The sequence below is a fragment of the Falco peregrinus genome, chromosome 2, assembly GCF_023634155.1.
Source record: "Falco peregrinus isolate bFalPer1 chromosome 2, bFalPer1.pri, whole genome shotgun sequence".
NCBI lineage: Eukaryota > Metazoa > Chordata > Aves > Falconiformes > Falconidae > Falco > Falco peregrinus.
Window position 1 is genome coordinate 121,658,445 of NC_073722.1, and position 24,085 is coordinate 121,682,529.

A 24,085-nucleotide genomic window follows, 5' to 3' on the forward strand; every position below is an offset into this window, starting at 1 on the left:
GAGAGACTGTAGGGAAATATTATGTTCGTAAATAAAGACAAAATTATATGTTAGATATCTCAGAAAATGTTTTTGTATACACTGTCTTAGCTGTGGTTTTGTTTTAATATTCATTACCTGATCTAACACATTATGATATGTTTTTCTTGTCTAAATGCTAAGCTGGACCAGGTTGTGGAATTTTGTTTCTATGTAATCATAATCCTTTTATTACAAAGTGGCGTTCACAATTAAGCCTGAAATGCTCTGGGGAAAAAGGAAGTAAACTACATATACTTTTATTTTACCTTGCCGTCTTATATTTGTTATGAGGAGATTGATTTAATATATTTATTTTTTTTTAATCTATTGCGGGAAGGAGTCATGGAGAGGTATCAAGCAATATAAAGTTGTCAGTAGAGAAAACTGGTTTTGGCTTGTATTAAGAGTTAAAAACATGATCAGTGTAATTTCTCTTATATTAACAGAGCTCTAAATACATTTGTTGTAATTAGGGATTTAATGACTTTTATTTTATTCCTTAGGACTATTATGGGCCCTCATGGAATCAATCGAGCTGTTCACCGCATTTCTTTTTCTGATTGTCAAAATGGATTAGGTAATTAGATTGCACATTCTGTTGATTCAGAGTAAACTAAATCTAAAGGCACCTGGTGAGCTTTTCCAATTCACAGTTATCAGTATGAGTTTAATTTATCTGGCTTTTATGGATTTGACTGTAAATCCATTTAGCACAGTGGGTGGAATAGCCAATTTCTTGCTTGTTTTTTTTGTTTGTTCTGCAGGAGTTAAAATTATTGGAGGTTATCGGGCACAAACAGCAGAAGATTATGGGATTTTCATAAAGAGAATTCTACCTGGAGGGGTTGCTGCTGTAGATAGTAAGTAATTTAAAATTTCTTGTTGCAAGCACACTGCATATAAAAAGCTGCCAAAAGAAGTCCTCTTTATTTTACTTTGTGGATAAGCATATTTAAAATAGCGGCTTACCTTAAGATAGAGAAATGAAACTTGGACTCTTCATGGGAAAAGATTTTAATACTCTCAGTTCTTGAAAATCTGTTCAAATCTAGATATGGCTGGTGCGAAAGCAACAGGCAGTCTTTCAGCACTGCTAAATAAGTGTTAAGATGCTGAACTTCTTTTAATTTGTAAGGGATAAGAGTGGCGGTTTTTTTATAGAACTAGTATTTTTAATGAGTTCTGGTAATTATTTTTTTAATTTATTTTTAAAAGGTGGTTATGATGTTTGGTGTGGAAGAAGAAATTATACTGGGTAGAGTTTGAAATAATAAAGTTACAGAATATACTTCTGTCCTAGGTCTGTATATGGGTTTTTTTGAGTTTGCATCTGGTCTTTTGCAGAATGATAATTTAAAATAATCTAGATCTACTTCAAAAGTGATAGTTCCTAATCTTGAGATTTGCAGAAGGGTCAAAATAGAATTGGTTCTAAAAATCTTTTAGATGTTTTTATCAATGTTAATGTATCTATACATGGTAACTCACGTGTATGTTAGGAGCTGAAAGTTAATTCTCAAACTGTGAAATATAAATTTGCATCCCACAAATATTTGTAATATGTGAAAATAATACAAATAGCTAAATAACACTTATTTTCAGTGGTTATTCTGTGGTTAATAAGACTGTTTGACAATTATTAGTCTTATCACAATAACCTAGCTTAATTAGGTTCAGAACCTAATCTGCTAAAAGTCATGATTGTTCATTGCATTAGGCCACATAAAGTTGAAAGAAAAAGCCCTGTTCTATTACCATTATATAATATGTTCACCATTTTCCTCTTGATTCATTCACTAATGTTGATTTCATTGCAAGGCCGTTTGCTCACTGGCGACCTAATTTTGGATGTCAACGGAGAAAACTTAATTGGAGTAACCAATGAAAGGTATGTTTGTACTGATTACTAAATGTTTATTAGAGCTTGAAATACTATATATGGGGTTTTTTTGAGATTGTTGACCACTGATTAGAAGAGCACAACTCCCCTGAGGTCCTTGGAATTCAACTGGCAAATAATTTTTCCTATAAATCTAATTCAGCAAAACTGGAAATTGTGGAAAAGTGACAGGACTTTATATGCTTTTATGGCGACAGAATGAGATAGTTTCTTAATGATGTAGACTATAGAATGCATGTGAAAATAGCATTAAAACATTAAGCTGTTAAAATATTTTTGTAACTTTCTGTTGGTTCAGTACTGGTGAATGTAAATGATGCAGCTAACGGGTATCATTGTAATGGGACAGCGAAGGAGAAGTTGTTTAGAAAACTCTATAGAATATGTTGGATGGTGTCTGTAGCTGGATCACCAGAGATCGATACAGTGTTGGAGACCTAGATTTAAAATTCAAGGAAAAATTACAGTGTATGTGGCTGAGGGAAGTCCTGAGCAATGAAGTATATCTGAGCAGTTTTTCTCTGGTGGAGGCTGTTAATCCTGAAGGAGGTCCAAGGATGGACTGAGGAGAGATGGGGACAAAAGGAAAGGGGAAGAGAGGCAGTCCCGATTTACTCCTGTCACCAGGCACTGACTCACCATAGTCTGTCTTTCACTCCATTCTCCAGTGCTTAATTTGGGTTATGCTGCTAGCAAGCTTTTCTCCTTGTATTTGGCAGTGAAAACTATTAACTACATCAGGGATTTGTCCATTTCCTGCTCTTTTAGCGTTACTCACCGTGTATTCCTTACTAGTACCCTGGTGTATTTATTTGATTGTTTTCCCTCCCTTCTAGGGCTGTTGACATCTTGCGAACAGCATCAGCATCTAATCATATGTCTCTGCTAGTTGCTAGAGATGAAGAAGCAAAGTAAGAGAAAAATAAAATGTTGTTTTAACCTCAAAACTAATAAAAAGCTAACACTATATCTAAGGTTGGATGGGTGGGCTTGCATGTATTATTCTTTCAGATTAGTTTTAATCACAAAATTGCAGCACGTGTCACATCTTTATGTGTAGAATTTGATACCAGTTCATTCTGAGACCATTTGCATCAATTAAAGTGGAAACTCAGGCTAATTTCAGTTTAATGAAGAGGACTGAAATGTTACGTTACCAGCTAATACCATTAAAATTGCTTGCTGTGATTATTTAATATTTCTTACATTTTAAAATAAGAAAAAGTGAGGACTCCATTAGACCTACAGTACCACGGAACTGTATCATTTAAGGTAGTCTTGCCTTCTGAAAAAAGGCAGATATAGTTACTGTTTCCCCTTAGAAGTTTCCTTTTCAATCTTTAATGAGCTTTGAATTAGTTTGGATAAGTAGGTTAAACTGTTCACTGCAGCAGGTAGTCCAAAATGCGTCCATTATAAGGACACTTATGTTAAATACTGTTTTAACCTTGCTATTTAAAGTTAGGCATATAAACCAGTCTTGGCAGAGAGTCATCGGAAACACTGGGATCCAGGTCTGTATCCCATTTTGACTTAATTCTCTGGAGGAAACAGCTGTTATGTAACTGTATTTGATAAGTATTGCAAGAGTTATCTGTTGTTACTTGCTTTTCCACTTACAGAGTAATTTCTCCATAAAGGAATTTTCTCTAAATTCCTTTAGCCTTTAGTCCGATTTAAGCTTCGTCTTTCTGCTCCTTTATTTTTTGACAGACATTTAAATCACTCTCTAGCCTCTGATCTCTCTTTTTTTCAGGCTGCCTAGATGTATGTGAGGTCCACTCTTAATCTGCTTTTGTCTAAAGCATACTGACCTAGTTCCGCTAAACTCCTTGAATAATTAAAATCCATGAGTACTGTTCCGGGGGTGCCCAGTGGTCTGTGCAGAATTTACCACTACATACAGTCCCTCACTCAGACACTCTTGAATTAATTTCTCGTGACTTTACCTTCCTCTGCTAAAAGATTATTTGATTTACACTCACCTGTGTTTATGTGTGTACCCTGGGTCTGCCTTTAGTTCAGTACATTTTGTCTTTTTAAAAAAAATAAGGCATCCAGCAGATTTCAACAACCCTCTGCAGTCACTGGAATTACTTGGGAATTATGTTCCCTGCAATCAGTTAATTTATGTGCTCTCACTAATTCTATAATATTAATTTGCTGATGTTTCTGATTTACATCATTCCGGATTATTTATATGTTTTAATCTCTTCTCACTGAGGTAATCATATCTCAGATTATAAACTTTTTTAATTAGGCTGCATTCAGTATTAGATTAATCAAGAGGTTTTGTTTTCTCTTTAATGCTTGTAATACAGGATGTGCATCTCAGCCGCTTTTTTGTCAGTTTGTTACAATATGATAGGCTTCTGCTTTCGTTTTTTATTTTTTTATTTTTTGAACAGTGCACCTGACCAAGAATTGCCTATTATATCTACTCTTGGGATTTCTTTAGGAAGATTTTATCATGAAAAAGATAAGCAAAACCAAAGCACATACAATATTTAATAATAATAGTCTCTACCTCATATGAAATAGACTGCAAATTTCTGAGAAAGCTAAAGAGAAGTTAAGAATTTGTATCTGTTTTACTTATTCTTGAATAATTAATAAATATTTATTCTGTCCTCTTTTTTGAGGTGACACACATTTGTCAGTCTCTTCTGGCTTCTTGTTCAGCATAGTTGAACCAAAAGCATTCTTTAAAATACGAGTATGCTATAGGTGTATTATCTGATTCCTTCTAATATAAATACCTTCTTTTGGACCTAAGTAATACCCCTGTCTTATCTGTAGTTGACGTGAATTAGAAGTTTTCAAATTTTTGAAATCCAGGCTAAAGAGAGGTAATAATTAAGCTTCTATACCGACAGTTAATTTCATTCATAGTCGGTTGCTTTTCTATCCTTATCCTTCCGTATGACATTATCTTCTTCTTGCCCCTTCTGAACGTTTGACAGGGCTTTACTCTTTCAGTTGAGCTTCCCTCTCTGAGGAAGGGGAACTGTTTAGCAGAAGCAGTAGCAGGTTTCAAAGGCTGCATTTTAATGCCAAATCCTGATGAAGAGGATCTTTTTATTGCCACAGGAAAGAATTTCTTGACCTCATGGATAAATATGGCTCTCACAGTGATACCAACTCCACAAGAAGTTCACCGACACAGCTGTCAGCTGGTGAGAGATTACTTCCTAGCTAACCTGACATAATCCTGTAGGACAGTGGTCATGCTTCGGGGGGTAGAAGCTTGCACTTAATTGGGAGGAGGGTATGTTGGAGGAAGTCGCTGAAAGTCAAGCGAAACACACGTTTACTTAGACTTCAACATTTAGATTGTAATCTAAACATGTACTTTGACAGATTTGTGTGTCAGTTTCCCCAACTCTTAAAATAAATATACTACCACCCTCTTATTTTCAGCAATTGTAATTAATGAAGAATGTGAAAAGTATTTGGTACTTGTAGATTAAATGTACCATAAAATTTCGAAGTATAAATCAAAATTTGAGCTAGAATACCTTGAAATTCTAATCCTCATGGCATTGTTGCCTGATTAGGATGCCTTTATATAGCATGAGTGATTATTCTTTAGGAAAGTCAGTTGAATTTTTTTATTTGTTTGCACCCAGTTTGAAAAAAGTAATCACTTGCTATGTTTTAAAGAATTATTTTTGGAGCCCTAGGTTGCTCGCAATTCTTAGCTGTGTAGATTTAAGCTTTCTTTTGGTTGTCTGATTGCTTGCAGTTTGTTTTCTAACATAAGAATAGTACTACTGAACTTACTTAATATGAGTTGAAATGTGCTTTTCCCAAAATGTGTCTTTTATTTCTTTTTTTCCCATTATTTCTTTTCTTTAAGCAAAATCTACAGACAGCCCTTCTTCTGGGTCATCCTCAAGGTCACAGAGTCCTCAGTTGCATTCAAAGGATAATATCACCACCATCAGCAGAAATAATTCTGTCCCAGCATCATCCCCAAAGCTTGCAAAGTAATTTCCAAAACTGACTATTAACTCTTCTGTGTGAGCTGTAGAAAGTGCTACTCAGGAAAATTTTGAGTTCAGCACTAAGTGTTCAACTTTATTTTTTTTATTACTTTTTTAAAAAAAATCCTGTAACTTAGAGTACCATTGATATTAAAAATGAAAGTTTGCAATTTGGTTTTTTTCTCATTTATATATTGCTTACATGGTAGAAGTTGATTAATCAGGTTGACTTTTGATCTTAGTTTCTCTTAATAATTAATGCTTCTGGTGTGTACGTACCTAGGTACTCTCATAAGCCTTATATATATACAGTAGAGAGGAGCTTTTAGCCTTGTGAAATGATACGTTGTTTCTGTTTGTAATTGCCAGAAATAACACCTGAAGTTGCTGATTTTGTAGTAAGTAGGCAGTGTAATGTTTACGCATTGAATTAAATGTCCATATTTCTATTTATTTCTGTAATATGTATTTGTGAAATCAGTAAGATGCTGTATCGCTTAAGTCTTTATTGAGTATCTAGTTCTGTGAAGTAATTCTGCTTTTCTTGTCATTCTCTTCATAGGGATGGTACATTTCAGATTATTACTGTTTTCAAAGAAACAAGCCTAGGTGTTAATATTGTAGGAGGAATTAACAGAAATGAAGGGCCTTTGGTATATGTTCAGGAAATTATCCCTGGTGGTGATTGTCATAAGGTAAAGACCTTTTTTCCCTCCTTCCCCCTTCAGTCACATGTATTCTTGCTTTCATTTACTACCTACTTAGTATTTTATGCATACAGTTATATTTTAAGTACACATTTTTTGGGGTTTTCCTTGCTTTCTCTTTAAACAGAATTATCTCATTGGGTCATAGCATGGTTACATGGTAACATAAATTATTCATGAGTTCGTTTGAGGTAAATGAGGAACTTATTCCCCAATATACTTATGGGAAAGTAACAAATCAACTTCTTTAAGAGGTTGCATGATGCAAGGTAAATGAGCAAGGATGGGACAGAACAGCATACTGCCTTTTTTTTTTTCTTTTCCTTACTTTGACATTTCTTTTCTTGGACATCCAAAAAATCATTTTCCCTTAGTCTTAGTTTAGATGGATCCTTGGTAGTTGGAAAGCACAGTGTAGGCAAATTAGAAAAAAGATATTCGGATAGTGCAGACTGATAAAATGTATGAATCAGTACTGATTACTGTTTTGATTTATGTAAATCAGGAGGGCCTGTCAGTTTTAAAAGTAAATAAATAACCGTCTAGTTCAAGTACAAAATACTCTTTATCCAAGTGTTTCCTTTGCATCCTGAATTACTATGGTTGTTTTGATGTGTAGATAACCAGTTTTTGCCTCTTGCCAAGGAAGAGGGTGAAAGTTAATTTCACGAGCAATGAGTTTTGCCCCAAACCAGTCTATAATTATTTTTGATTGAATTTTAGTAGATTAAGCTTAATTCTAAAATGCCAAGATGGAAGGAAAAAATGCAGTGTTTCTCCAGGACTTTTTAGTAGATGATTCTTCCTTTGATTTCACCTATTGTTGTGGCTTCTAAACCGTTTTTCTCGTTTTAAACATATAATGTAAAGCCTATCACAGATAATTGATAGGCTGAGATATTAATCGGCAGTAGGTTTTAATATCATTAGCAACAGCAGAGGTAATTTCCCAATCTTCGTTATCCCGTTTGAGAAACCGAAGTAGCAGGTGTATTTTCAGTCTGCCACGTGAGGGCAGCATTACACCGGGTATCTTTTAATAGGCTGGATGCAAGCAAAATAAAAGCTCTACGACTTTTTTCTTTAATCAAAACCAAAACCACTAAGTGACCAAAAATGTAGTCAAGTGCTATCATAGGTGTGAAATTATGGTGTTTGGGTATTTAATATGTAAAATTATACTGATCTTGAAAAGGCATTTTACTTACTTGCTGTGTATTTTTCTGTACACAGTTTCACACGGTCAGATTGATTCTGTGATTAATTTCTTAAGAGCTGAAGAACACTGACAGGTTATGTGTAATTTGATGTGTGTTATATTAGGTAACTGTCATAACTATGTAATCATAGGTGAATCATACGAATTTTCAGTTAAATTGTTGAGGCCTCTTTGAAAATGTGAGTGACGAAAGCTTAATCTTAGTGAGAAATCTAGCCAAGCATGTTTAATGTCTTGTCTTGTCTTACAGTCTCTGAGACAGAAATGTCATATGTTCCTTTGTTGGTAGAAAGCTTACAATTAATTCAACAGAAACACAAAGATGACAGTATTATTTCTGTCATGGTTTTGACTGTTGAATTCCTAATAGGCTAATCTAATTTTCTCATTAAGATTAGTATAGCTAGTAAGTGCTTGAAGAGTACCATCTATAGCCAAGAACATTTGGGTTTGAAATAAAAATTAATTCATCTCACAGCTGAATTAATTAGTAAAGAAGCTTCCTGTGGTCAGATGGCTTGGCACTCCATGCTGGAAAAATTATTATCTGTGGTTTGTTTCTTGGGGGGGGGGGGGGGGGGGGGGGGGGGAGCTTAACAGAAATAGGTATCTGGGTCCAAATTTCTTCTCTACACAACACAATATCTGAGATCGTTGTGTCTGATGAAGTTTTTATAATTACTGCTATCTTGGTGAATAAATGATTGTTTGATTCTGGAAGATCGTCAGGCAAAATGTATAGCCATTCTTGATATTTCTTGTCTTAACAGTTCCAGGGGGATATATTAAAGTGTTGAGATTGTACACTTCTTTGTATAGTGTTAGCAATTAATATAAAATTTATGGGTTTGGGTTTTTTTATTTGTTATGTTAGGATGGACGACTGAAGCCTGGAGATCAACTGGTATCCATAAACAAAGAGTCAATGATTGGTGTCTCCTACGAGGAGGCAAAAAGTATAATCAACAGAAAAAAGTCAAGGTATCTATTACTGCCAAACAGCTAACCCTCCAGATTGTTTTATTATATGATATTTATGATCATATTAACATGAAATGTCTTGTTATGTGTACTTAGAGGAAATGCAAGGGATATTATTTTTTTCAAAATATTCAGTTGCAGTAAAATTTCATAGAAAAACACTCAAATGCACCTTTTAGACCTGTATAACTATGATACTTTCATTCCTTTCAAAAGAAAACACAAAACAAAACCCTAAACCACAGTATTTGCCTTTTTTAATGATGGGGAATAAAACATTGTTTTAGAAGAATGATAACACACACAGTGTTTAGGAAAAGGCAATTTTTGTGAGAGTAACATACGATCTTGCGAACAGTATGGTATACAATATGTTGAAACTTTTTAATTGTAATTTTAGGTTTGAAAGTTTTTGGGAGATAGCTTTCATTAGACAAAAAAGTATTCCCGGTTATTCAGAGAACCTGCAACATCCTTCCAGCCTCTCGACATCTTCTGTAGCGTATGGAGAACAGGCTGCAGTAGTTAGTTCTCATGCATCTCCTAATGGGAAGGTTGTTTCAATGTTCACTCCAAATGCTGTGAGTATATTTATTACTCCTCTTAGTATAAAGTGAGCAAATGATTGTTTTTCCTAAGTTTATTGGTATTCCATAAAGGGTTATTTTAATCTGGTTTCCATTCTAATAAGAAAATTACTGGCTCTTTTTCCTGCAAAATATTAATTCTTGGGAATATCATGACTTTTCCAGAAAACATGTGTAACAGCAAACTACACTGATGAGAGGAATAAGAGTATTAGTTGACTTCTGATAAGGAAAAAAATCAAATAAAATAAGCGTTAACCATAATTATCTTGATTAATCTTAGGTACAGAGTTCTTACTGTTTCTCTAGGGAGTAAAGTTTCAGAATTAGAGATAGATCGATAGATATAGTTAGATATTTCAGAGATAAGGTACTCTTGGACTGCTGTGTATGTGTGAGAACAGTTCAATGTCACAAGTTACACTTCCTCCATGATGATGAGATTTTTGCTTGAAAATCAGTCCTAGAAGAATGTGGGGGTTTCCCCTTTGTTTCGGCTAAGCAACAATTGTTTCCATTCATACAGCTCGTGATTAGTGTAAAGAAGTGATGCTGACCATAAGAAAGAAGATTTTAAAACTACTCTATTATTTTAATTTTTAAAAAAAAATTTTCAATTTATCGCATTTTTAAAACTAAATAAAGTATTGTCTCTGAACAAGGAAGAATAAAATGTGTTGTTCTGTCCAGCTCAGTTTCTCCCCTGGTCTTCCTTCCTCTCCCCCTCTTGTACATTAATGTGTATTTCTAGTTTGGCTTGTGATCTGCTTTAGAAATGGTATTTCATGTCTTTTCATTTTCTTTCTTAGATGGAAACTGGAGTCAAGATGGGAGAGCAACCTCCAATTACTTCTCTAGACAGCAGTCCTACTGATGTGTCTGTCACTGGTAAATGATGATTTAATTCCCTGCCACCTTTTTTTTCCTGCAATAACCGTCATACAGAAAATAGTATATAGTGAGACCCAATAGTCTTTAAAAAAAGGAATATTGCTCTATTTTTGTAGTACTAAGTAAAGAACTGGGGTCAATGGATTGTTTAGTAGCTTCTGTCAAATGTAATTTGCATTGTCTTTAACAAACAGCTGAAACCAAACAAAAATGAGTGATCGCAACGTTTGCTATACAGCGGTAATAATAATAGACTCAGTAGAAACCAGCTAATGAAGACTCATATATAGATCAAAATTAGGTTGCCGTGGAAACTGTGCTTTCTTGATTTGATGAAATTCTGTGGATGTATACTGCTTGCACTTCTTTTTTTAAATTAGGGCAGCATATTGGAAGGATAGAAATAACATGCAGACCTCTTTTTCACAGTTTTTCAATTAATCAGAAAAAGAATATATATGTGTATATTTCTATTTGAGAGTCATGACATTCAAACAAAGACAATAGTCACTTGACCATATCTCTAAATACCTATTTTGGAAACAACACTGAGGAAAAACATAGGTTGTGGAATTTGGTCAGAACCAAATCTGAACTAAACAATTGTAATTCCTTTGGGAAACAAATATGCATTGTATTTATAAACAGTGAAAATGCAGTAGTCTAACATAGTAATAAGTCTCAATTGACACAGTACGATTAACTGATGCTGTTCTGTTTCTGTATGAAGACTATTCTTCAGGCAGTAGTGAGTAAGCATAACCTGTGCTTCTCAACTTGACGTATAATGTGCTGAGGAGGGACAAACGTACAGGATCTCATTCATTCTAGATGTTGCTCCAGTGATGTTATTTAGGTTGTACCTGCATTTGTTACAGACTGTATTAGATACCCAAATTTTAAATGAAACAGTGTCCATATTGCAAATCTGGCCAGTTGGCTTCATTTCTTGGAGGCTTCATTTCTTGGAATGTGAGCTTTTGAAACTGTAAAGTTTGTTGTATTGATTACATCTGGAGTTTAATGATCACACAGGTTTTTCGTATTGATCATGGAAAACACAACAACTAAATGAGAGGAACAACACAAAAGGCTATTTTTTAATATACTCAGAATACAAGACTCTTGATTAATATAATGCAATACACTGGAGCTTCATCGTTGCTTAAAGAGACCAAGGCGGCCACAGTTTCTTAACATACCTGAATAACATAGCTAGTAAAGTGGAAAGAAGTACTTGCAGCTCCGGTTTGTACTGTTTGTTGTCATTTTTCATTTCAGTCTTATTAAGCACATCCTTAGTCAAAGCTGCCGCTTCTCTCATGCTGCCCTTTTTCAAGGATAACCTTGAAAAATTAAAGTAGCTCTTAGATGGTGGGGTTTTTTAAATGCTCTAAGAAAAATCAGCATAATTTTATGGAATTCTTGCACAGATTCATACACAAGGCTTTTTCATTCTGAATTGGAAGGAAGTGTGCCAATTCAGCTGAGGTTCTAGCCTACTGTCTTCAGAATTTAATATAGCATGTGAGAGGTGTTAGTGTCAGAGATTTTCAAGATGTTTTGGTTTATGCTTTTGGCATATAGAGAGAATGTAAATTACTTTGAGCTTGGAAACAGATATGCTGTGAAACAAAAAAAAAAAAAAAAAAGAAGATTTCTGTGCAATTCCTTCTGTTCCTTTAGAGAGATTCTCAAACTGCATGATCCTTTAGTTTTTAAATACGGGGTTTGGTTTCAGTACCTTTCTAGTCCATTAATGAAATAACAAATTAAGATCTAAATAGTATTTCTGAATAATGAATGCAAACAAGTATTCCATGTTCTTCTGCAAAAAAAAGCAATGAAGTTCTATTTACATACATCTAAAATCCAAATAAATTGGTAGTTAACTGCTCCTTTTGCCTCCTGTCTGTAATCAATGGCTTCCAAAGGTTGCTTCTGTTTGTGTTGTATCCATGGGTGTGTCTGAAGCATGGCAAAGCTGGGACTGCATTTCTCAAGTTCCATGAAAACTAAGCACACACACAAAAAAAAGCAGTTATTCTGAAATCTTGCCTATGGACTGCTTTGTACAGCTGGCTTCTTTTCCTTTTCTGAGCTTAATCATTTCTGTATGTTGGAAATAAAATAGATGCGTCATAAGTTATTAAGGCCATTAGCTAAAATTATGCAAACTTCTTGTATTTTTGACTGTGATGACTGGAGAAGAGGGGATGATGGATGATGGCTTAATGGATGGTAGTTCTTGGAGAAGAGTTCCTCCCCAGAAAAAAATACTGAGGAGCCTCCTGGAATTCAGTCTAAGCTACCTCCACACAGCCCTTGGCTGGCACCAGGTTGTTCCCTCTCTTTCCACAGTGTTTGCTAGATCACTAGGTAGGCTTTTGCGAACCCTTATTATGCTCAGGGTGTGTCTTGAAGGTCTTTCAGGAATTTGCAAGTGTGTTTCCCTTTCTGTTTCTAGAGTAACTGTGTATCTCAGCGAGAAAAATATCACAAGTATAAGCCCTATGCTTGATGGATTGCTCTAAAGTTATTCACGGTTTTTTTCTGTCAATTTGCTACTTGTCACTTTCTCATGTGAAAAAATAGTTTTAAGTGATAGATACCCATAACTTTTGTTTATTACAATTATGTCAAATCAAAAAGGTCAATCTAAATATTAATGTTTCTTTGTGGCAGGTGGGTATTTAGCTGGCATCCATTTCATGAGCAGAGTTTCAGAACAAAATTTTCAGAGCAGTATTTACAACAATATCATTGTTAAATTTTCATTTTTTTCTTCTTAGCTATTGCCCCCAGCCAGAATGATGATTATGAGCTGCAAGGAAAGACCTCTACTATTCGTCTCAAAGCAGAAAAGCTGGAAAGGGTAAATACTTACAGTATTTTGCGTTTTCCTTTCTTTCCCTTCATAATGCACGTAAAACATCTGGAGCATATTTCTAGACTGACAAATTGTGCACCACATTTCCTATTTGGATAGTTCTTTCAGGTTGCAGGCCAATATTTCATTTTTTTTATATTGGGCAAATTACTGTTTTTGTTAATCTAATTACTGATTAACTCTTCTGGGAATCTGAACAGCCCTCAGGATTTTTTAATGCACTTATTAAGGACAAAGGGTTTTGCTTATTACACTCATCCGTATTCAAGGTTAAATAATATCTGAACATCTCTCAATTAGAAGGAAAAGTCACAGAGCGTCTCTGGAATAAAAGTTGTCAGTGAGAGTGTACTATGATACAAAGGCTCTTTGAAGTATAGCTCTTTAATTACTCCCCCATGTCCCTGCAGTCATTATCCCTGGTCCTTTCTCCAAAATAAGTTTTCTCCTTCCAGGCATTGAATTATCTTGGGATTCAGCCCACAGATGAACAGCAGCAAGCCCTAAGGCAGCAACTTCAGAAAGATTCTAAAGGAACAGTGTCTTTTGGAGGTAATAATTTGTTAATTACCATGGAAAATAATTAAATGTAGCAATACAGAAATTATAGGTAATAACCATTAATATATTTTCTGTCAGTCTTGGGTCGCTACAGCAAATAAAATGATACTTTGTGATAAGAACCTTATTCTACTGTATAAAACTAAGTAACTGGAAAGCAAATCACAGATTTATCTAATAAACAGCAGCCGTGACAAAGTTTTGATTTTGTGCTCACAAATTCCTAAATTTTTGCCTTAACAATAGGGTACTTTAATTGTTCCAAATATTACTTGGGACAGTACTGATGTTTAAAGAGCCTTCTTGAAGTAGTTAAACTGATGGATTATTTAACTTGTTTAGTTTGTGAGAAGCAAGAACATTTCAACTATTGAATATAGAAAAATTTGCGTGGAGACCATCATGATTCTTCTAGCTAAACCTAATTCTGATGGGAATGAGTTGCTTGCATTGGTTATGACAACTTTGGTAGTTGACACTTAACAATGTAAGAGTATTTCTTATAAACTGTGAGACATGCTGGTTTTGATGCTAAAACTGATGGAAACTTCACTTTTCCTAAAGTTTATGAAAAGCAGCATCAAACACTATTATATGAAAAATAATTTCTTGTACTTAACCATCCAAAAATACACTGGATATTCAAGCACCTTATCAAGAAAGATACTGGATCTTCCATCAGATTTTATGTGGTTTAAACAAACTGACATTTTTATTTCTACTTTTCTGTCATACTGAGGCAGATCTCTTTTGTATACATTCTAAATGAACAGGTAATCCAAGCCATGTTGATTGAGAATGCTGTAGTGTTTGTATTTAAAACTTTCAACTTGATCAACATCAATTTTACCAGGTGTGTATCAGGGTTTTAAAGAGCCTGCGAAGGAAACTGAGCTGTGAGCTAGCATGCAATTTTTCCTTTTTCCTGCAGAGACACTATGTCTCCTCTAGTAAGGTCAATTCATTGGGAAGGGCAGGCAGGTGTACAAATTTCTTTTTATTTTTTCACACGGCTCTGCCAAATGTAGAGTATCTCTAACCATGTACTTTGAAGATGAACTTCACACCCCCTTTTGTTTTCTTTTCTCCTTCAGGACTTGATTCAGGGATATTTCAGCCCAATAACTGTTTTGAACATTTTTGTTCTTACTCTTACCAGCTTTACCAAAAGTTTCTGTTCAGAGAGATGTGTTTGTTTTTCATATATTCTTCTAGAAAGCTTATGAAGGGCAGATACTGCATTTATAAAAGTCTAGCCATAGATTGTAGTATTAGTAGTTGTGCTGCATCTTGTAATACTGCTACTGAACTGAACTTCTAAATTGTTCTTCAGATTTCTTTGAAGTTTCAAGGAATCTCTTCTCTATGCAATTGAATGCAACAGGTGATGACCAAAAATCTGTGACATTTGGGGTCAATGAAATTGCCAGCTTACTGGATTCACAGGTAAAATATATGCCTGTGCAGTGTTTAACAGTTGGGAGGAGATTACTGGAGAGCTTATTATATGTACAATTACTCCAAATCTTGGACAGATGTTTAGAAGAGCTCCATATCATGGTGTTCTTTAAGATAACTTCGTTTCTGTGAAGCTTTTTAAAGCAACTTACGTTGCAGAAATCAATTCACATAATTACGTTGTAATCTGTTGTAAGTATGGACAGTGGTGATTTATTGAGGTTTCTTAGTGGAATACATATTGGTACGAGTGATAAACAATTATTGGGCCCAGTGGTTTAAACTACTGCTACAGTGAAAAGCACTTTATTCTAGAGGTGACTTTAAGAAATAGCATTTGCAGCATAGGAATACTAAAATAAAATGAGGTATTATTTAAAATACTGAATAAAACAGGATATTAGTATTGTATTCCTGGTACTTTAAAAATATTTTAATTAATCCTTTTTAACAGGAAAAATAATTCCTTTGAAAGATAAGATGGACAGAACTTTCTGAAGGATTTTTAGTATTTTCAGAGCTTTAAATTATTTTAAAATTAAGATTATCGTGTCATTTTATTAACAAGACCTTTTAAGATAAGATGTTAAAGATCATGGAAGATACAGTTAGCAATACATTCTGACCTTATGTGTTTAAATACACAGTTTGTAACCTGTGATTCTTTGGAGGATGACGTGGAAAGACTTAAGAAAGAAAGAAATGAAGCTTTAAAAGAAATGAGTAAATTAAAGGTAATAATTTTTATTTCCTTCAAATTGTTCAAGAGACAGGTTTCTTTCTGAGTGTATATAGGAATGTACTGGTTTTCTTTTGAATTTTACATGCCATTTTAAATGACTAAATAAAAAGGCAGAGCAAACGGTCATAATCATGTGTGAAGATTGTATGTGTACAGTGTATTTCTGGAGACAGTGAATTTTGTTATACTGAGTACTAACACATTTTTAAAGGCATTTCACAAAAGTGAATTTGCAGAAGTGACTGATTTGCATAGCAATTTTATTTAGAAATGTGTGATCCTAGTAACCACAGTGTCTAAGCATATGCTAATACTTTTGCAAGAAGTCAGAACTAGAGGATAAATTAATGTGTTTTCAAAATTCATAGATATTTTCACAGATATTACAAAATACATAAGACCTAAAGAAACAAATACATTTATTGTTTCTTAATACCCTGCATTACAACCATGGTCCTATGCTCCTGAATTTTTTTTTGACAACCCAAAAGATAAAAAATTCTGAATCTTTATCCAGCATACCTAGCTCTCGTTCTTGAACAGGAAAATTGATCCCAGGATACAAGCAATTCTACAAATTACCTCCTGGTCCAAAAAATAATCTGTCTTGTATAGATTACAAAAACATCAGGTTGGCATGCCCAAAAATGTATTCTTCATTCTGTGCAAATATTCTTCTTCTGAAAACTTTGTACTGAAATGAAATAATTGATTTACATTGAACACTGAAGTAGTGAATACTTATCATGAGCCCCTAAATTGCTGATACCAAAAACTGGCAATGATCAATCTGTAATTGCCTCATTTCTTACCCTCTTCCCTTAATCTACAGTCAAGTACTTGATACTCGGTGAGAAATACCCTTGGTCTGACTCAGCGTGAGAATCTTTTTGAAATTGTTAGAACTTTTAACCTCTGAAAGTGGTATACCTAGAGGCGTCTGGTGTAAATAAGTGGGTGGAAGGTCAGACACACAATGTTGACAGTAACTTGACATGTGTATTAGATTGTACAGCAGCGTGTTAAAAGCTGCAGAAATGTCTGTATTCTGCTCTTTTAAGTGGCTAGGTAGCAAGAGACTTAAAATATATATTTTACTTATATCACAGAAATAATCAGTTCAGTAAATAATCCTCAGATGCTCATGAAACTTAAACAGTATTAATGAACTCTGAAAAATCAGCCTTTAGAGAATAAAATTTGGTTTTGTCACAGGTTTTATAAAAGCTGTTGATTATTTATTATTTCCACCAGAACTTTTTTAATAATATGTGTTTTCTGATTATACAGCATTAGTAACAGACACGTGTTGTGGCCTAGAAATGTAGTAGGTGTACAGAAAGCAGTAAATACATTGATAGAGTTTAAGTTTTGCTACCTGTAGTTTTAAAAAGGCTAATTGGGGTTTAGGAATAAAAACTCTTTCAGACCTAATTATTAATTATTTCTTCTGTTGTTTGTTTTTATTTTAACAGGAAAAATTGTCTGAATCTGTGAATTTACAGAAACAGTTAACAGAGCAGCTACAAATAGTAAAGCAAGTATGTTGAAGTTTCTTAAAAATATAATTATTCTTTTTTTTTTTTTTTTTTTACTTTTTTTTTGTGCAAGGGAGAAGGGACCACTTCTTTCTGTCTTGATGCTTGTATAGGCTATCCTTTCACACTAATTTCAACACAAAGTGGTTCTTTTATTACTACAAAGCTTTTGATTAGAATTGGAGAATACTGATCCTTAAGTTTTTAGAGCAATAGTACTTTTCTGCTGCTGAATTGAGGTAGGAACCGTAAGACAAGCTGGATCAGACAAGTTGGATAATAATGTAGTATTATCTTTCTGGTCTATAAGTGTTCTTGAAGTGATTTTGCTGTTCTTAGGCAACAGTGTGCCTCATCTACAGTCATAACGTTAACTACTTTATGTCAACCAGTTTCAAGTATGAAAAAATAAACACACTTGACAGCTCTACCTGGTATTTACCAGGAATAAATGGTAGTAAGTGTTTTTTGAGGAATGTCTTGTTTCTGTCTCTATATCTATTTATAATTATGAGAGAAGAAATCAGAGTTTCTTATGAAATTGAGCCTTCTTGTGTCTCGTAATGGATATTTCCAGTTATATGTCATTTATAGCCTGGATTCAAAACCAAGTCACTTTCCAGTTTTCTGCTTCCACTTGTCAGCTCTTTCCTTCCTATGACCCGGCCACCTTTCTTTCCTCCTGTACTGCTACATGTATTCCTTGTCAGTTTCTCATGGCTATCTGCTCCATCAGATGTCATATGTAAAAATGCAAGATACAGTTTAAGAATCTTTCTGCGTACTGTTATATTAAGATTAGGTTTATGTTTTCACTTGTATACGTAGATTTGTTCAACACCTTCATTATCACCTTTTATTCCTTGAATTTAAGAGAGCTGCTTGAGAAAGGGAGAGCTTTTTCCATTAATATTGTGATGTTGCCCTTTGTATGCTGTGGCACAGCAGGAAAATAAATTTGATTCTTTTTTGGGTAAAATGTAACTGGAAGGATGTTCCAGTGGAGCACGTCATGTTTGCATTCACTAATGTGTGTGCATTCTGTTGCCCTAGACTAGAGCAGCTGTTCGGTCTATCAGTCTAGACTAAAGCTATGGCAAAGTACAAACCCTGAAATGCAAACAGTATGGACATCAGGGGGAACTCACACCTGACGACCTGATAGCATGACTGGCTGGGTAGATGTGGGGAGAGCAGTGGACATTGTCTACCTTGACCTCAGCAAGGCTGTTTTTTTGGGTTTGTTTTGTTGTTTTTTTTTTAAACACTGTCTCCCATCACGTCCTCCTAGGTAAGCTCAGGAAGTGTGGATGAGTGGGCAGTAAGGTGGGCCAAGAACTGGCTGAACAGCAGAGCTCAGAGGGTTGTGATCGGTACCGGGGTCACTTCTGGGTCCAGTCCTGTCAACTTATTCAACTGGGTGAAGGCACTGAGCGTACCCTCAGTGAGTTTGCTGATGATACAAAGCTGGCAGGAGTGGCTGATGGAGCTGCGCTGCCATTCAGCGAGACCTGGGCAGGCTGCCGAGCCGAGCAGAGAGGAACCTGATGAAGTTCCACAAAGGCAAGTGTAAGGTCCTGCACCTGGCGGGGAACAGCCCCACGCACCAGTATCAGCTGGGGGTCACCTGCTGGAAGGCTGCTCTGAGGAGGAAGAACCTGGGAGCGCTGGAGGACAGCAAGTTGCCCACGGGCCAGCAGCGTGCCCTTGGGGCCAGGAAGGCCAGTGGGACCCTGGGGTGCATTAGGAGGAGCGTGGCCAGCAGGTGGAGGGAGGTGGTCCTCCCCCTCTGCCCTGCCCTGGTGAGGCCACATCTGGAGCGCTGTGTCCAGTGCTGGGCTCCCCAGTTCAAGAGAGACAGGGAACTGTTGGAGGGGGTCCAGTGGAGACCACAAAGATGATGGAGGGACTGGAACATCTCCCTGGTGAGGAAAGGCTGAGGGAGCTGGGCCTGCTTGGGGAGGGCAGGACTGGGAGGAGGGGGTCTTACCGATGTGAACAAGTATCTTAAGGGCGAGTGCCAGGAGGACGGGCCAGGCTGTTTGCAGCGGTGCCCAGCGACAGGACAAGGGGCAACGGGCACCGCCTGCCACACAGGGACTGCCTCTGAATCTGAGGAGGAACTTCTGGACCTCGAGGGTGACAGCACCGCACAGGCTGCCCAGAGCGGTGGCGTCTCCTCTGGTGACTCTGTGCAGCCTGCCCTGGCGGGGGTTGGGCTGGGGTGGTCTCCAGCGGGCCCTTCCAGCCCCGCCACTGTCAGGCTGTGGCCAGGGCCCGGTATTCTTTGGGGTCCCCGTGGCTGCCCCCGCTGGGCAGCTGGGCTCGTGCCCAGGCGGTCCGCACGGCGGCCCGTGCCGGGGCAGCAGTGCCCGCGGCTGCCGCACGAGGGCGTCCTGCCTTTAGTTCTGTCCGCGGCGCCGTCAGGGGCTGGTGCCGGCCCGCCGAGCCGCGCGACCCCCGGGGGAGGGATGCTCTGCTTTTGTAGCAAGCGTCTTCTCGAACTGCTGTTGAAAAGGTTCCGCATAGTGAAATGAAAGAGAAATCATAAATTATATGTAATTACAGCGACCTATTTTAGGAGGCAGAAGCAGGCTTTTGATGGAAATTTTAGTTCTGTTGATACTTGGTGCGTTTTCCAGGGTTGCGTGTCTATTTTTGTAGTTCAGAACCAATGTTGATGCTGAGTTTCATGGTGATACAAAGTTTCTTTTTTAAAAAAAGCTACTTACAGTACAAGTTGCTATGTAACTTGTGATGGTGCATTCCTGCTTGAGCTGAAGTTAGTGAAATGAGTTTATGAGTACCTTATTGTGCCTTAATGGTCTGTTTAAAAGTAAACAAACAAGCCAGCTTAATTATGTGCTGAAGGTCTTCTGGATTCAATACAATTTAAGCATTTTGTAAAAATCACTGCTTTCCTGAAAAAAACCCCGATGTTTCAAATGAGGATATAGACTACCAGTCATATATTGGAGTATCTTTTGTGGTATTTCTATTGTCTACTAATTGCGAATTGTAGAGATTGCAGCTTAATTAGTACAGGCGTACAAATATTCCAATTAGTGAACATGTTTGGGTAGTACCAGTCCATTAAACAGTGCTTGAATCAGTAGCTAACAGGATAAACTCTGAAGATTAGAAATACTGCTAAATTTGAAATGAGGTAGTAATTATTTTCTAATATTGCTCTATGGTAACTAAAATATATTAATTGATATATTTTTACTTTGAGATTTTGATTTGGGCCTTCTTTGAAACCATGTGGAAGCTGAAATTGGCACAAAACACAGAAAGGCACTTTTGAGTACTTGAAGTCTTGTCAACACCGTGAATGAGGAAATCTGTAATGATGTCTTCTATCTTCCTGGATGAGTTCGACTGTATTCTGTGCTGCCTGGATGGCCTGGGTCATGCCAGCCTGAATGATCTCGTCTTCTTTACTGGAGCTTTTTTAATGCAGTTATTGTCAGCTGGAGCACCTCAGCTAAACATAGTGAATGTGGAAGGTCACAAAGATAGGACACTGTGGTATCCTGTGCAGCTGGACTTCGTATTCCATTGGGCTAAGAGTTGCTATTCTGTGCTTATGTTTTCTGAGGGGAAAAGAGGTGCTTTGAAGACTCGGACTTGAATGGCTGATATTTTGGAAGCAGAATATAGTTTATTTTACCCTGTCTGAAATAAGGATTGGGTTGGGTGGGTTTTTTCATTAGCTTTTTTTTTTTTTTCATTTTAATATATGGTAAAGATAATCTAAGTTCTTCTAAAGAATGTTTTTGCAAACAATTTCTGGAGAATTAATGAATAAACATAATTGAATTGTAACTACGATTTTTCATGTAGTTTAAAGGAATATCTTTGTTCTGGTTCTTGTTGTGGCTGGAATATTACTTGGATAAAACAGTCTCCTGAGACTTGAATTTATCCAAGGAAGTAACAGAACCTGGCTTTGGAAGAAACCTGTACCTTGAAATGGATTCTGTAAAGATTCAGTTTTGCTCTTCCATCCTGCAGTTTATTTGTTGTAGTGGCTTCATACCAGATTAGGACAAACCGTCCCATCAGGCATTTATGTAGATGAAATATTAGCAGCTGCAGATTCCAATTTCTGTTGCATCTTATTTCATACAAGCAGTTGACTGGGACAAGAGAACATGCTGAAGCATGCTGTTATCCATCTGTTCTTCACTGGTAGGGGCCCCTTACCTGCATGAGTAAGAGAGCCCACCATGTTGCTGCAATGCCAGCTCCAGAAACTGTAGAATGGGGAAGCCTGGTGGTATCTTTACCCTTTGTGCCTTCCTGCTCTAGCAAATAGCTCTGCTTTGTCAGAAAGTTTTGCTAATTCAGTTATAGTGTGGATAATCGTTTCATTGTAATGTAAGAATCCATTGTTCGTTAATTATTCCTTTAGGTCTTTCACTGTTGAAATCTGGTCATACTTAGTCTGCTATTACAGAGAAATTAATAGTCAACAGTTGGGTTTCTGAAAAAAAAACAAACCAGTAGAGGAGTAAAGGCAATTCTGGATTATAAGAGATTAAACCTTTATCTCAGGGAGGTCTTATTTTAAAACCTTTTCATTACAGCAATTTTCCCATGACTTTTCTGATGTCAGTTTATTTAAATAATTCCTATGTGTGCATTTTCAAGATGCCACCTTTTGTTCAAGTCTCTGTGTTCATTTATATTACTCAAACTTAACATCAGAGCATCTTTTTCACTTTTGTCTCCCTTTTCCCACCTTCAGCCCGTTACGGAAGGCTACCAAATCAGCCTGTGTATCGGTCGGGCCCGGCTTTTCTTGCTGTTGAGTCACACTGTTTCTTAGAGCAGCAAGAAGATTCCCTTTACAGAGGCAGTCATTTTGACCTCTACTTTTGTAAATTCACAACTTCTTAGAAGCCCCTGTGTTCTCTGAATTGTTTCTAGGAAGAAGAACTGCTATGAGCAACTTGCAGGAGGGGTGGATTGTTCTGGTGGTCTGTCAGTGAGTGCTTTCAGTAATGGCCCCTCACACTCTTTTAGTGCTGTGCAGACAGACAGTTGTAAAACAAACCAGCTGAACAGCAGAAAGACACGCAGCCACAAGCTTTTGAATAATCCGTGTTGCCAGGTGGAGGTGATCGCCATGTAGAAATAGGCTCATCTAATGCTTTGTGCTTCCAAAAGGAAAAAAGGAAAAAAAACCACGTTATACTTGCTGTCAAATTAAAGATTGTTTAAATGTATCTCTTCTCATAACAAAAACCTCCAAATTGTATAACATTAATGTCATCTGTATTCACTAGTGATGTAACTGTTCGCTACAGAAGTGATTACTTCTTCTAATGCTTTATTTTCTAAGAGACCAGAATTTCCCTGGCAATCACCCAAATTGATAATATATTGCAAATACAAGGAAGATGGTGTCCTATATATATGTTATTGAGATTAGTTTACTTATGGCCTGAAATAAAATATATTGTTTATTAAGTCTAACAGTGTACAGTTTAAAATTCATCTGAAACTGAGATTGGTAGGTCATTTCATTTTACCAAAAAAAAAAAAAAGTTATGACAAAGTATAGGAAGACCTGACTTGAAGTATGTTGATTGCACAGAACAAATACTTCCAAGTTAGGAAATAATAGAATTGGATCTGCTTTTGTAAGCTTGACTAACTCTCTAGGCATTTATATTTTGACACCTGTTAAATACTATATAACAATTCTTCCACAAGAATGGGAATATTTGGTCATTTCATTGAAACAGTGATTTCAACCTGGTTTCTAGAAAGTTATTTCCTACTTATAGATTCATAGTCTATTTCTCCTCTACCCCTTCCTGTTTCCCCTCTGTTTCCATTCCCAACCAGGATATAATTATAAGACATGATAGGTTGACTAGGAATAGTCTAAGTATCCTTAGCTGAAAAATTTGTACAAAGAATTTCTAGCTCTATGAATTTCTGTATTTAAAGCTTATAACTTCTATGATTCAGGAAATTAATACACAGTCTTTTTCCGCAGATTAATAAAAAGCTAAGGGGAAAGATGTTTGTTGGTTTTGGTGCCAGTGAGCCTGTATGTCTACATTTTTGATGAACAGTTTGTTTGGTTTTTTTCCTAGTGTAAATTCATATGTTGTCCAGACCTTTAGTTTGGCTTTCTAAATTTACAAATCAAAATTAACTTGAATTAATATTCAGTACTAAAATGTACTAAGGAATATCCTTCTCAAAATCAGATTTTATGACCTTTAGGGATTACTTTAGCTGAATTAAAAGCTAACAGTTTCTCATTTCCTGTTTTCCATATAATATTTGTATATAAATCTTATCTAACACTCTCTTGTCACAATACAGAATAACGATATAACAGCAGGAACTAGACAGAAAAATAAAAACCAGCACTTTTTTTGAGAAGAGTGTGAACTGAATACTTGCATTAGAAGTCCAGCTACATGATGTGCAAACTCTGAATTGAATGTGAATTCAGGCAGTAATAATAAAAAAATGAAATAATCCCGCATTGAAGTATTTAGTATGAAAGCGGTGGGGCAGATTAACAGCATCAGATGCATTTCTATAAAGCCTTTCATTCAGTTAGATTTACAGTAAT

General features: G+C 36.2%; 1 protein-coding gene across 11 annotated transcripts in view; it reads left to right on the plus strand.

Moving 5' to 3' along the window:
• The window catches only part of STXBP4 (syntaxin binding protein 4), a 76,273-nt gene that overhangs the window by 8,613 nt on the left and 43,575 nt on the right, over positions 1–24,085 (plus strand). For 7 of the 11 annotated variants that reach the window (XM_055794448.1, XM_055794449.1, XM_027795573.2 and 4 more), the window contains 15 exons: positions 525–598; positions 786–881; positions 1,840–1,909; positions 2,758–2,832; positions 5,012–5,097; positions 5,781–5,910; positions 6,470–6,602; positions 8,708–8,814; positions 9,215–9,395; positions 10,211–10,289; positions 13,085–13,167; positions 13,638–13,734; positions 15,077–15,189; positions 15,849–15,935; positions 17,419–17,484. In XM_055794448.1, the coding sequence (XP_055650423.1) occupies positions 525–598; positions 786–881; positions 1,840–1,909; positions 2,758–2,832; positions 5,012–5,097; positions 5,781–5,910; positions 6,470–6,602; positions 8,708–8,814; positions 9,215–9,395; positions 10,211–10,289; positions 13,085–13,167; positions 13,638–13,734; positions 15,077–15,189; positions 15,849–15,935; positions 17,419–17,484 (1,477 nt within the window). Of the gene's footprint in view, positions 1–524; positions 599–785; positions 882–1,839; positions 1,910–2,757; positions 2,833–2,856; positions 3,436–5,011; positions 5,098–5,780; positions 5,911–6,469; positions 6,603–8,707; positions 8,815–9,214; positions 9,396–10,210; positions 10,290–13,084; positions 13,168–13,637; positions 13,735–15,076; positions 15,190–15,848; positions 15,936–17,418; positions 17,485–24,085 lie in introns of those variants that run through there. The other 4 variants (XM_027795577.2, XM_027795575.2, XM_027795572.2 and 1 more) reach the window with 3 other exon arrangements.